This window comes from Lissotriton vulgaris, unplaced genomic scaffold (assembly GCF_964263255.1).
Source record: "Lissotriton vulgaris unplaced genomic scaffold, aLisVul1.2 SCAFFOLD_829, whole genome shotgun sequence".
NCBI lineage: Eukaryota > Metazoa > Chordata > Amphibia > Caudata > Salamandridae > Lissotriton > Lissotriton vulgaris.
The window spans coordinates 151,023-166,023 of NW_028248543.1; the positions used below are offsets into that span (position 1 = coordinate 151,023).

Genomic DNA, 15,001 nt, shown 5'->3' on the forward strand with positions numbered 1-15,001 from the left:
GAACTCATCCTTGATCTTTTTCTTTTTGGTCATAGAAGTCCTCTGTAACTTTCTAGATCCTTAAAATGTACGGTAAGGGTACTTTACCCCATTTATTATCGAACCCTTTAAGATGCGTTCAAAAAACTTATCTGAGCACCTTCCTTACACCAAATGAATTATTTAGTAAGTACATTGAATGACCAGTCAGTGCTGTATATTTATATTTGCAGAACATTGTGTGGAAGCTGATTTCTTCCTGGAAGTAGATTTGCACACACACAGTTATGAATCTAGTGTAAATCCCCATTATACATGAATATCAAGCAGGTAAGAAAGTAAACCATAGTATGCACACTTTATGCATGAGTCTATTGAAATGTACATGAATACCCAAATTGTTAGAAACAATGGAGATGCGGGAAACACAAATTATGCATTGCTTAGTCTGCTCTATAAATCCATACCTTTGTGAAGCACGCCCAGTGTGTACAGACACTTATCCAACCCAAGGTGCATGTGACATTGTACAATTTCTTGTTCGTGCACCATGCGAATTTAGGGGCAGATTTACAAGCCCCTTGCGCCTCTTTTACCCCGCCGCTGCGTCACTTTTGTAATGCAGCGGTGGTGCCAAACCAGCGCCATGCTGCGGGGTATTTACAACGTGACGCATCTGGGAGATGTGCCACGTTGTAAAGACCTGCGCCAGAAGTATGTATTCCCGCGCAGGATGGGGGGAGGGGGTGGGGGGGAATGCCTCCTAAAAGTGGCTGAGTTAAATCTACTAGATTTCATTCAGTCACTTTTGACGCGAGCTGCGTCGCGCCTGCGATGCAACTCCAGCAATGTGCCGCCTTTACGGCACAGATGCATGACACATCTGTCTGTATTTGCCCCATGGTGCGCCGCATTGTAAATGCTGCGCATCCATGGTGGAGGAGCCATGACGCACAATAACTGGCGCATCCCTGCTGAGATGCAGGGATGCGCCAGTTATTGTAAATCCGCCCCTTCTTTTTTTTGGATCAATGTCTATTCTTATACCCTTCTATGCCCAAAATACAAATCTTGTATTCTACAACTACGGCCTTTATGAGAATCACTTTTTTTGGCGCAGTTCTACGGAAGGGGTAATTTCTTGTGATTTTCGGAAAGCACTCTCATTATTTTGATTTTGCTAAAAGCATTATTTGTTAAACCCTCATTATGAACAAAAGGAAGGTCGTTTAATGAAAGGAGGTGTCTGTAAAGCGAGAGCATGTGAAACAAATGTGTATTCCTACGAGGGGACAGTACAATAAGAGCACCTCATTCCAAAGACATTTGCACTCCAAACATACTTTTGTCGTTGTTTTCTTGTCGGATTATGCAGTTTTTCAGCTGCCCCACATCTTTGGTTTTCACCTTAAAAATATCGGTCTTCGGAGAAAAACAAGAAATAGAACAGCAAACATGAATATTAGTATAACGTGATTTAAAAACAAGAAAAACACGTCTCGTGAATGGTTTTCATTAAGATAGTTCCTCAAATGTTAGTGCTAGCTAAGGCCCAGAATCACCAGAAAGCAGGATATGTGATTTTTTTCTCAATTCACAAAAAACAGTAAACTTGTCAGCATACACAAGTTTGTCCTACTTCTATATTTGTGAATTCTCCACATTTGTAATAAATCTGCAGCATAACTTTAGTATTACAGTGACATCTGACAGTTTTGTACTCACATAGAAAACGTTTTCCCGAAAAGACTTTCCTTGGTGTGCCCCCTCTGAAAAGATATTGAACAACACAGCTGCCAGTGCTGAGACTATTATTTTTTTAAACAAATAGGGGGCGGTTTTATGAACATAACATAATACCCTGCTTTTTGAATTGCAAAAATCACTTTTATTCCTGGGACCGGATCGCATAAAACATAAGATTGTGAATAGGATTGTAAATAGTAGAATGTCTTTCTGAATCATAACATACAGAAAAAAATTGAAAGTGTAAAAAATATTTATTTCATTTGTACTTTTTCGCATTATTGACACCGGGACCTTTGTGTGTTTGTAGATAAGGTTGGATAGTGTGAGTGGGTTATGAATGGTTGGCCAACAGTGTGTTTAAACTTATAGTGTGTCAGTCCTAATAATTTTTGTTATGAGTCTTTTGTATATAAATGTATAGAGTTTTTATGTTGGATTTGTATTTTCATGCACAAACAATCATCTAAAAAAACTCATTGAGATTTAAAAAAAGAGGAATAAAAGTGATTTTTGCAATTCAAAAAGCAGGGTATTATGTTATGTTCATAAAACCGCCCCCTATTTGTTTAAAAAAATAATAGTCTCAGCACTGGCAGCTGTGTTGTTCAATATTATTAAGTTGGCTCAGCCTTGCTGAGTTAGAGTCAAGACCCTTTTTGTTTTCTGCCCTCTGAAAAGAAGCATTAGCTAAGCCAATTGGTTTCACTTTTTTGAGGCTAATACAGACCTACTGGATTTCTCTTTACTTTTGCCGATGGTTTTCAGGATCAACAAAAAGAGAAAGAAATGTGTTAGGCCGAAGCTATGCACCATTGGCCAAAATAAAAAAAGTGCAGTGACGCAAATGCATTATGATGCAGCCGTCATTTAGTTTTTGATTTACTGTTCCAAGATGCCAGATGCCAGATGCCAATCTTGGAGCGATATGTAAAAGAAAATGGGATAAATATGTGTGACAATTGAGACAGTAGGTTCCAGCTGCCTGGCACTCCTAAAAAAACATGACACAAAGGTGTGGGAGAGCAGCAGAGGAAAAGTGGGGATCAATAATGGAGCTATACAGGGACGGGATGGTAAAACAATGACTGCCACCTGTGGATGTGGAGGGAGGTGTGCAGTTGCACAGGAGAGCACAGGGAAGTGAGAGAGCAACAAGAAGGGGTGGGGGGGGGTTAGAAATAAAAATCAGACAAGTAGAAGCGGTGGAAGCCATGTAGGATCTGGAGGCAGGAGCAATATAGAAGGCACAAGGGGAGACAGGAATTGGAAAGGGGAAACAGCACATGAGGGAAGAGCAAGAAAACACATGCATTTACTTGGAGTGCTGAAATTAAAAGAACAAAGTAGTTATCTCAAAGTGAGAATGGGGGGGATTCAATTCATCCAATCAAAAGATGGTAAAGAAGACAGTTGCGGTTCCACAGCTAAGGCGGAGGAGTGTCGCCCGACTGCTTTGAAGCAGTGAAAGAAAGGAAAAATTAAACGATAATAACTTGATGTTATTATCATTTTATTTTGTCCTGCTGTGGCAGCTTGGTGGGATGGGCGGGGCTGATTTTTTGACAGAGCAGAGCAGGGGAGGAGTGGTGGGCACACTGAAGTTCGCATGAGGCTTTGGCTGGCCTGGGTGGAGAGCATTCCCAGGCCCCCAGTCTCCATCTGAACGCCGAACTATGCGCTCAGACCAACCACAATGCTGGATGGCAGCGTTGTGATTGGCTTAGGGGAGCCTGGATGTGCTTCCTTTTCTTCGACATCGGCCCGACATAGATGAGGTCTAGTTAATTGGATATTAGTCTGATTCTCATGTCGTCCTTTTTTATCCCATTGGATTAGGTTGTTAAGGTTGCAGTGGTGGGATTTTTAGTTTTGCCATGCATTAAATGAGGCTGGGGCATTTCAGATGTAGAGGGCAGGTAATTTCATAGTGAAGGGCCTAAGACTGAGAGGAGTCTCTTTCATCTTTATTTGCATTTGGTTCAGGCAAGGTTTAGGGTGTTAGGTTGGATGGAGGGGATTGAGTGCATTGGTTGGTATCATCTGGTTTAGCCGAGCAGGCGGGTTAGTGTATGGCAAACAATTCAGAAATTAATTCTGGTCTATGCGACCAGGAAGAGCATGCTGCAGAGATGCAAAGTGACTCTCCAGTTTATTTAAGCCACCAATGTAGATGATCCTATGTTTTGGGCTTTTTGTAGCCTTCTGATTTGTTTAGGTACTGATAGGTCTGTGTAAAGATCATTACTATTGTTTTAGTATAGGTTCATTCGCTTTGACATCACCATGGTGCATCGTTAAACTTTGATCAAGGGAAATGTTGTTTTTTAGCAGAATAAGTTAGTGAAAGGTGAACTTGACTACTGCTCCTGTTTGGGGTATTGAGGCTCGGATCACCATCTCAAATCACTCCTTGGGAGCAGTCCTTGGTTTTGATTGGCACCTATCACCAGAGAAGGTGAGGAGGGGCTTAGTATGTTGAGTTATTTTATTAGCTGGGGTGGACCCTGGGTAAGCATATCTGTTTTACTGGAGCGTCAAGTGTGCGAACTAGCAGTGGACAACCAGTGGCCTTATCTTTGAAATCAATGCTATCCATTAACTGTGAGCTACATATCTTTCCTGCAACATTTGGTAGATCATTTGCCGATTCACAGTGCTCATTTGCTGATTCAAGATCTGGATGAAGCATGTTTATATCCATGGATTGATTTGTAACTGCCAACAATTGGGAGTTATCTGCAATTGATCCATTTTCGTTCAGTTGGCTCTCTGTGTTGCATCCTCAGTGGGGTCTTCATTTGGCGACTGGACTTGGATGTGGTTTATTTCTTGCTGGTCTTCATTTTGGGATTTCATTTCCCATGGCAAATTGTACAAACAATTGTTGTTTCCTATCCAGGAACCTTGGGGATTATTATACTCTACTCAGTACTTATTTGAGTTTCTCTTTTTTTGGGGCTAGTAGTGGTTAGGAGTATAGGCTATAATGGGGAATGCTGAGTATAATGTTTACCTGAATATCTTCCCATAGGAGCAAGATAGAAAATAAAAGTCTGGTATCCCTGAACTCAGAATTTAATAACACATCTTTTAGGAAGGATGGTTTTTAAATCCTGTGTTTGAAAGCTGTACTTTTAGAAAGTGGCTGATTTCTTGTCTGACCTGTCTGTGTGCCTTTAGCTGTTTGTGAATTGACTGTGTGGTTTGTGAGTGACAGGGCTGGGGGATTCCAGGAGACAGAATGAGTCCGCCCAGTGGTGAATAGAGAGATCTGCATCTAGATGGGAGGGAGGAGTTGCACCTGGGACCTGAATAGGACTGTGCCTGCCCCCCACAGTGCTGGCTCCACCCCCTGTGGTGCGTCTGATGTCGCTGTCCTGCACTGTGAAAGGAGGGAAGGAATCATGTCAACAAAGTGCTCCAGGGCTGTGCTTTCCCTCCACAATGCTGACTCCACCTCCTGTGGGGTGTCTGATATTTCTGCTCTGCACTGTGAAAGGAAAGAAGGAGTCATGTAAACAGAGTGCTCCAGAACTGGTTTGCACCGGGCTCAAAGTTCTCCTGCACAAAGGGAACAAATACTTTTTGGGGTATAAGTACAGGACCCCAGACCACTGAACTTTAGATCATCCTGGAATCAAGAAGGAATCTCTGCCAAGGAGAAAGCTGGAAGACCGAAGAAGGAAGACTGTCCTGCTGTTGCTTTGCTGGACTGACCTGCAGCTGCTTTGCTGCCAAGGAGAGGGGAAGGGCTTTGATTTGTGCTGTGCTCCCTTGCTTGAAGGAATCTCCAAGGGTCTGAAGAAGAGCTGGCTCCATGTTAAGAGGTCCCAGGAACAAAAGGACTTCACCCCCAGCTTCCCTGTACTCTGCTGAGAGAGTTCTGTCCTTCCCAGAGTGCTTGGGCCAGTTGTGGTGCCTCTAGAAGTTGTACCTGTGTTGGGAAGCTGGGAACCAAGATTTAAAGAGCTTTCTGCAAAGTGTAACGCATCGCTCGCTTGCGGAGCGCATCCCCGTTAGTACGAGGAAATTCCTGCAGCTATGAAGGCCAAAATCGTCGCAGCGCCTGTTGCCGCTGCCAGAGTCATCGCATCATTCGCTTGCGGGACGCACTAGTCCGGTGCGGGGAGATAACCATCGCTGCGAGTATCGTCGCAGAGCCTGTCGTCACTGGGTGAGATCATCGCACCGCTTGCTTGTGGACCGCATCACGTCGCTACGAGAGTCGTCGCAGAGCCATCGATTCGAGGGGCCGTGAGAGTAGAAGATCGACGCTGAGCCGTGCATCGTCGCCGCACCGGGGATCATCGCCGCCCGGAATATCGTTGCATCGTACCTTTTGCAAGCCCCTTCCACAGAAACCTGTGCACCGGAATCCACGCAAGGTATCGCATCCCTCACCATACAGACCGGAGTCACCGCAACACGCCCGCTGCGTCCAGCGAGGTTGTCGCATCGTCTCCCCAGGGTCTCAGGAGTAACGCATTGCTTGCTTTTCAACGCTACAGCTTTCGCTTGGACCTTTTGTCGCATCTAAAGGTACTGTTGGATAAAATGGGACGCTACTGTGGATTATTTTAACTCAACCTTAAGAACTCTTTTACAACCATATTCTTGAACTGTGTATGTTGGATTTTTGTCGGTTTGGTCTTGTGTAGTTTAGATTAAAATACCTTTATTTTTCTAAACTGTTGTGGAGTCAGTTTGTGGTGTTTTCACTGTGTTACTGTGAGTGTTGGTACAAATACTCAGCACATTGCCGTTGATAAGCCTGACTGCTCATGCCAAGCTACCAAGGGGGTGAGCAGGGGTTATCTAAAGGTGTATCCTTCTTACCCTGACTAGAAGCAAGGGTCCCTATTTGAACAGTGGTACCTACCTCTGCCAACTAGAGACCCTCAGTTCTTACACTGTTCATAGAAGATAACTGGCATATCACTGCAGTAGGTGCATTCAACCATTGCTAGTTCCCAGTTGGAGTTGAACCTGTGACTTGTAGGTATTGGCACAGGGTCAAGACTGATTTGCATACAGAGGTGTCTGAACTGGGGTGGCCAAGTGAGCTAAAGAAAGATGATGTATTCAACCCAGATCTATGACTGGGGGTGAGTGTCTGAAACGTTTCAGCACATCATCTCCTCGTGTTTGCTTTGTTCACCCTAAGTTGGCAGGGTTTGCCCAGATGTGGGTCCTTTGCTCACTTTTCCACTGGATTCAAGCTAGCGTGGCTGATGAGGGCTGTTAGCCCAAAACCGGTCCCAGGATTCTTGTTTACGGTCCAGAGAAGACATGGCTTGGCAGTTAGGGCTGGACTGTTCCCATGAGACATAGGGGCAAGACTGATTTGCATATAGCTGTGTCTGAAGTGGGGTGAAGAAGTGAGCTAAAGAACGATGATGGATGCAAACCAGATCTGTGACTGGGGGTGAGTGTCTGAAAAGTTTCAGCTTTCCGTCCATCATCTCCTTGTGTTTGCTTTGTTCGTCGTAAGTTGGCAGGGTATGCCCGGATGTGGGTCCCTTGCTCACTTTGCCACAGGATTCAAGCTAGCCTGGCTGATGAGGGCTATTAGCCCGAAACCGGTCCCAGAATGCTTGTTTGTGGTCCAGGGAAGACATGCCTTTGGCAGTTCGGCTGGACTGTTCCCATGAGGCACAGGGTCAAGACTAATTTGCATTTAGCTGTGTCTGAACTGGTGTGGCAAAGTGAGCTAAAGAACAATGATGGATTCAACCCAGATCTGTGACTGAGGGTGAGTGTCTGAAAAGTTTCAAAGCTCCATCCATCATCTCCTTGTGTTTGGTTTACAAAAATAGCCATGTCTAGCATCTTGTAGCTATACATGTAACTTTGGTCGCTTGATGCTAAATGTTCCTGTTTTTCGAAACACAATCTACTATAAAATAACCCACCTCAATGACCACCAACTCCTCAACACCACTCAGTCTGCTTTTGGATCTAACCGCAGCACGGAAGCCACCCTCATTGCTGCCATGGATGGAATCCATCTGCATGACTCTGGACAGAGGAGAAACTGCAACTTGCATCCTCCTGAAACTCTCCACAGGGTTTGACATGGTATCCCACCCCATCCCCGTCCAACGCCTTCACACCATTTGGAATCAAAGGACACACACTGATGGATCTGCTCCTTTCTAATTGGAAGGACCCATGTCAGCCCTGAACGTTCACCTCAGCTGTGACCTCGTCTGTGGAGTTCCGTAAGGATCCGCCCTGAGCAAGATGCTTTTCAAAGCATGCATGATCCTTCTAGCCAGCATCATCAAATCTCATGAGATTAATGTCCTCTCCTATGCCTGAGACACAGAACTTCTCTCCCCCTCATGTAGAAGATGCCCAATGCCCAGTTCAAGGCCCAGACTTACTAATGTTTCTGTCGCGTTGCATCACATAAGGCAATGCAAGGCAGCATAAGCCTTTAATTAAAATTTACTAAGACGTGCAAAGCCATACTTGCATTGCTTAGTAAATCTGTAGTAATGCAAGGCAGCATAACTCACTGTCTTTTGTTACTCTGTGTTGGGAAGGGGTTCCATGGAGCCTGGGTATTCCCACATATCCACCCATGGTCTTTGACGCAATCCCAGATTTACTAAAACTAGAACCTTGGAAAGGGTCATCATGGTACGCCACACCAAAGACAGGCATAATGAGGAAAAATACCTTTATTTTTTCTTCTTAAATCCTCTTTCTATATGTGCTGCATTTTGCAGCACACGCAGAGAGAGAGAAAAATGCTCTGAGGATTGCTTTTGTGCAGGAAGGTGTCCCTGCACAAAAATCCGTACATTGTCACTTAACTTCTCTGTGTTCCCGCGCAGGGAGAGAGCAGGAATGTGTTATATCTTAGTGGATATGGGCATTACTGCTCTCGCCATGTCATGCAATGCAGCACAGCGCAGCAAGTTGTCTTGCTGCATTGCGTTGCATGACTCCTTAGTAAATCTGGCCCCAAGTTCACTGTCTGCATGACAGAAATCGCCCACTGGATGAAGACAAACTGAACATAGACAAGACGGAAATTTTTATCTTTAGGAAGAGCACTTTACCCTGGGACTCCACCTGGTTGCAATAGAACTAGGACTGACATCCACTCTAAGGACCTCGGGATGGTCATCAACAGCATACTTGAAAGACCACCCAAGTAAACGTCATCACCATCTCATGCTTCCATACCCTGAAGATGCTGAGGAAGATTTTCAAATGGCTCCTATTCAGCACCTGTAATACCATCATACACACCCTGGTCACTAGCAAAACTCAACAAAAACCTCACTAGAAGGCTGCAGACTATTCATGACTTCGAGGCCAGAATCACTCTCAACCTCCCATCTCACACTCACAACACACCACACCTGAAGGAACTCCACTGACTCCCCAGACACAAATGGGCCTAATTCGCACTCCTCACCCACACCTTCAAGGCACTACACAACACTTGCCCAACATACCTTAACAATCACATCTGCTTTCACACCCCTTACACACTCCTTTGCTCGTTTGGACTCCTACTTGCACACATCCCTTGCATACAGAATCTGGCGTTCGAGGCTTCCCCATCGCTTCTAAACCATGGAATGAACTGCCACTACATACAGAAAAGTCTGTGTTATTTCTTGAATTCCACAAAAAGCTAAAGACATGATGGTGCGAGGAATCCTACTAGGCCCTAGATATTGCTAGCATCACACCTGCTCAGCACCGGGATACCATCCCAAAACCTAACACAACACTGTGAGGGAAGTAAGTGTGGTGATTAACTGTTGTTGTAGAGAAAGTACTACGCAAACAAATGATGGACGAAATGCTGAATAAATCATGCATTCACCCCCAGTCAACAGATCTGGGTTAAATCCCTTGTTCTTTTGCTAACCATGCCACCCCAGTTTAGACCCAGCCATATGCAAATCAGTCTTGACCCAGTGCCTCATGGGAACAGTCCAGATCGAACTGCCAAGCCAGGTCCTCTATGGACCAGAAACAAGCATCCTTGGACCGGTTTCTGGGTACTACCCTGTGACGAAGAGCTGCCTATGGACCCCTCTTCCAATACCTTGACTGATCAATTACCCCCTTACTTGTTGCCTTGTCCGCTTCTTTATTTCCAGACTTCCACAGATACGAGCGGGATGCCCTGGCCCTTTAAATTTTCAGCACCATCGGCTTCCGAGGAGGAGCACATGATCCCATTGTACTGCCCGGGTTTTTGGCTCTATTTCTGAGTGATGGTGACTTTAAGCTTGCTTCCATCCTGAACCCCTATTCTTGGCTTGTGTTGGTCCTTTTCAGGCCTTTTTCCAGACCTAGAAGCATAAACTAGAGGATAGCTCCTTTATATGATGATAGATCCCTTATTCTTGACTCTAATCCATCTATTGCCTATTGGCTTTGACATAATTATGTGTCCTTTCATCATCCTACCTATAGTAGAGGGTAGATCCTGTAGTCCCGACTTTATATTATGGTTTGTGTATGTACTCTGATAGAGCTAAGTGTTATTTCATCCTTTTCGGGCCTACAAGGCCCAGAACTAGAGAGACTCCATTTTGCATTCTGTCCCTGCTGACTGAGATGCTTGCAGGGTAAAGGTGATCTTTTAGTTATGAGGTGTTGTTGGCTAGGGGAAAACCAGCCGAGACTGGTTCTTATCGGAAGAATGTGTTTGTCTCTTGGGCCTAGACGTAACATGGAGATGGTCACTGCAGGCTGCGCAGGAGGCCTCGGAGCTGGCACAGGAATTCGGTGGGAGGCAGCCCTCTGTTGGAAATTTCCATGAGGGGAGAGCATTCCATATTAGTGAAGTGCAGAAGAGGCGGAGCAGTCAGTTGATGCTTGGAGGGAGAGAAGTCAGTTGGAGTTGAGGAGAGGAGTCAGTCGGTTCTTGGAACAGAGAGAAGTCAGTTGGTGTTTGGAACAGAGAGAGAGAGAGCAGTCAGTTGGTGGCTGGAGTTATCAGAAGCAGTTGTGAGCAGATGTTGTTTGGAGCTGGAGAGAGAAGGCAGATGATGTTTGGAGCTGAAGAAAGCAGTCAGAAGCAGTTACTTATCAGAAGGAGTTGTGATCAGCTGGAGTCTGGAGTGATGCCTTTTGGAAGAGACTGAAGTTATATTGTGGATTAGTCTGTGGGAGCAGCTGGAGTGAGTTGGACATTGGAGCTGGGATAATCAGACAGAGTGAAGAAGCTAGTGGAGCGAACGGTTATCAGAGCGGCAGAAACTATATCATTAGATTGAAGCTGGAAGGTGAAGACAGTTTGTGGGGGAGAGGAATCCAGTGCAGAGTGATCAGCGCAGATGCGTGTCCAAGAGTGCAGGGGAGAATCTGAGATGAGCTAAGGCACAGACGAGAGAGGAACCCAGATGACAGCTAGAGCAAGACTTCATACTAATCAGGTGATATCTGTCCTGTTATATTAGTGCTTTTATTTCCTATGCTAGATTCCCCTACTGTATTGCTAATCCTTTTACTTTCAGCGGTGTGCAGTATAATCCATTCCCTCTTTAGCTTTCTACAGTCCTTGTTAGTTACATATGGATGTGTTATAATAATAAAGCTTTCCATTATAATAAAGAGACCCCGCAGATCTGTGTATGTGCCTATTCCCCTTTTACTTTTCAGGCTATGTGTTATAGTGCAGAATTATATTGTTGATATTGTTATAATAAAGGGACCCCAGTCTTAGTGAACCAGTGTGTATGTTTTATTGTTTTATGATAAGGTTAACCTTTCTTCTAGTCAGATGCTGTTATATGTACGGATGCGACTCCCATCCAGGTAAATGGTAACTGAATAATGAGGGGGAGAGGAAAACTTGTATTAGATAACAAGTCATACACCGTGTAATTTGGCCATCCTTGTGTACCACATAAAATATATGACACATTCCCAGTAGGTATTAGATATATGAGAGAAACTTCCCAACAGAGAGAGAGAGAGCTGAAGGTATTCATAGGAAAGTGAGCGCCGTTGTAAGGCGTTAGTGAGAGCACCAGGGGGGAAACTGGTGTGTATACCCACAGGATTGTGGCTTGTATAAAAGGAACAGTCTTACGGGACTCTAAAGATAGAGAACAGTCTTACGGGACTCTAAAGATAGAGAACAGTCTTACGGGACTCTAAAGATAGAGAACAGTCTTACGGGACTCTAAAGATAGATGGGCTTGCGTGAGCACTGATTGTGATCAGTGTGTAATGGTAAGTAATTGGAACTGCCCCCTTCACTATGAGTAGGAGGGTAGCATAGTCTGGGTCTGAGTTGCCGCGAGACTATAAGGTATGAGTGTGCTGTAGAGCATGGACGTCCTTAGTAATCAGTGAGTATTCCTAGTAACCCTATAGATTTAGTGGTGTTTTTGATGATATGAGCTTGTATATTGCTAATTCCCCATCCTCAGGTAGGTACCCAGGTGCCTGGATAAATGGGTCCTGAGGAGGGAGGTGGTTACGTTTTGGCTGGGTTGGTGGTGTCTTGGTGAGCTGATCCTATCTGGTCCGAAAATCCGGTCGTTACACCCATCAGCTGACTTCCTTCCCTTCAAAGAACAGGAAGCAGACAGGCTGGGGTGTTGGTCACTCCCCCCTTCATATGAAGTATTGGCGTCCAGGAGAACAGAGAGAAGACCGGAAACTTTCTTTGTTCTCCCGGGACTGGGAGGACCGGAAACTGCCAGTGAGAGTGAAGCAGAAGCTCAGCCGGCCGAAGAGGAGCCAAGCCGAAGCGAGGAAAAGAGGGGCCGGACCCCTTCCGGCAAAACGCAAGAACCAGCCACGGCCCAGAAGGGTCGTGGCTTCTAAAGGTATGGGGCCATTTGGGAACCGTATGGAACAGGTGGAGGGTGGGAAGTACACGCTCACTGCGCGCAACTTACCTGAAAGAAGTAGCGCGTTTTCCCGGTGACGGTCGGGTACCCAACCCCTCACTCTTTTCCCTTGTGTGTCACGATAGTGGAAATATTCTCCTTACTAGGTCTTTCTTTTGTTTTGTTTCTTTCGCATTATCACTGAGGAGTGGAGAATCCCTATGTGCTGTGCCTAGAGAATGGAATCCCCAGTGACTGCATCACTACTCCCTGAAAGAAGGGAAAGAAGAGCTCCTGGACAGACTTTGTTGTCTACTTTTGTTGTTTTATTTTCTTTAACCCCGCCTGATAAACCACTTACTACCTAAAACTTCATTGCGGTCTCCCTGTCTCCTTCTCCACCGCATTACATACCCTTCATCAGCCAGGATAGCTTGAATCCATTGGCACAGTGAGCAAAGGACCCACATCTGGGCATACCCATCCCACTTAGGTTGAAAAGTGCTATGCAAAAAAATGATGGACGGAATGCTGAGTAAATCATACATTCACCACCAGTCAAGAGATCTGAGTTAAATCCATCATTCGTTTGCTCACCATGCCACCCCAGTTTAGACCCAGCCATTTGCAAATCAGTCTTGACCCTGTGCCTCATGGGAACAGTCCACACTAAACTGCCAAGCCAGGTCCTCCCTGGACCTGAAACAGGCATCCTGTGACCGGTTTGTGGGTATTACACTTCATCAGCCAGGTTAGTTTGAATCCAGTTGGGCAGTGAGCAAGGGACCCACATTTGGTCATACCCATCCCACTTATGGTGAAAAGTGCTATGCAAACAAATGATGGATGGAATGCTGAATAAATCATACATTCACCCCCAGTCAAGAGATCCGTGTTAAATACATCGTTCTTTTGCTCACCATGCCACCCCAGTTTTGACCTGGCCATTTGCAAATCAGTCTTGACCCTGTGCCTCATGGGAACAGTCCAGCCTGAACTGTCAAGCCAGGTCCTCCTTGGACCGGAAAGAAAGTTTGTATTAGTTATTTCCACTGAAATGTGTGGAAGCTGAGCACTCCTTAATCCGAACACGAGGAATCACTGGAATTAATGGAATTACACATTCACCCGGATATGTACTCGATGTGAATTGTTGGATCAGTTAATGCAACAGCTTTTTTTTTTAACTGTGCAAAAAGGGTTCTCGTTAGGATTTTCTTCTATCCCTTCTGTATATGCTCTGATGAGCGTTTTTATATTGTACACATTGTTTTTATATTGTATATTGCATGTTATATATGAATTTTATAACTGTTTAATGTTTTGGTCACTAAAAATAAATAATGGTGTTTTTCATAATGTTAAATATAACAACAGGGGAGAGGAGAGAAAAAGTGGATCCGTTCTCCCTCTAAAGAATTAGTTAAACATGAAGAATCCATATCAAGATTTTATTAAAGAGTGGTCCCTACGATGGTGGGGAACACACTGTGTTCTTTAAATACACCAAAAGGACCCTTGGTGTCATGCTTCATCATTGGGGTCTTCGCACCCTTCTACGGGACGCGGCGTGCTATTAACCACCAGCGACTACGTGGGAGCACTTTTATAGTTTGGCTATGTGTGGTGCGTGTGAGGTTTTTAGTGTGTTAAAGTGAGCGGTGGGTTCTGAAAAGTGATTTTAAAAAGTACCTGACACGTGAGGTCTACAAAAAACTTTAATGGGACCCCGTTCTGGTACTGTTAAAAGGGTAGGTGTGAGGTATTTTGTATGTTAATGTACAGCACCTCATGTTTTTCAAAATGTGCCTTTAAAAAAAAAGAATTATAAACCTTTGATGTTATATCTCAATATTGGTGGCATACAAGTTTGTGGGCGGGTTCTATTCCATTTCATATGTTCATTTTATGTACTGTGAATAGCAATTTTAAGTGAGTCTGTCTGTGTATGAGTGTGTCCGATATTGGGTCTCCAAGGGGAATTCTTACTTTCTCTACTGCATAGTAGTGCCCTGTTTCCTTTCGTTGTGGGGCCACCTATCTAGTATAATAACTGGTTAACTGTTGATGACAGTGGTTTACCAATCTGGAGTGTTTTTGTGGTGAATCCCGAAATATACCGTCTAATAAACTGTTGACTTACTATAATATATATTTTCACTTTCTGCCCTTCTACCTTTGAGGCATCCGACCCTTCTCGTTTTCTTATTAGGTAGATGTAAATAGGTGCATTTATGTACTGATACTTGTAAAAGGATATAGTCACGTTTCAGTCAGAGCACTGGTACAGTATAATTAATGGAGCTCAAGGGCATTCATCATTGAAACTAGGCAAGCTGTCTTAAGTCTAATTGGTAGCAGAGGGGTCCCCTGAACAAATTCTCCACATTCTGGCACTCTCTTACCCATCTTCGTAATTTAATGTCACCCTGCATGGCAGCATCAAGAGTTTT

The 15,001-nt window shown here is 44.6% G+C and overlaps 1 protein-coding gene across 4 annotated transcripts in view; it reads right to left on the reverse strand.

The window, feature by feature from the left end:
• Window positions 1-15,001, reverse strand: part of LOC147664064 (uncharacterized) — a 392,091-nt gene that overhangs the window by 134,455 nt on the left and 242,635 nt on the right. For all 4 annotated transcript variants that reach the window (XM_086950007.1, XM_086950006.1, XM_086950005.1 and 1 more), the window contains one exon: window positions 1,323-1,401. In XM_086950007.1, coding sequence (XP_086806133.1) covers window positions 1,323-1,401 — 79 coding nt within the window. The remainder of the gene's footprint in view (window positions 1-1,322; window positions 1,402-15,001) is intronic.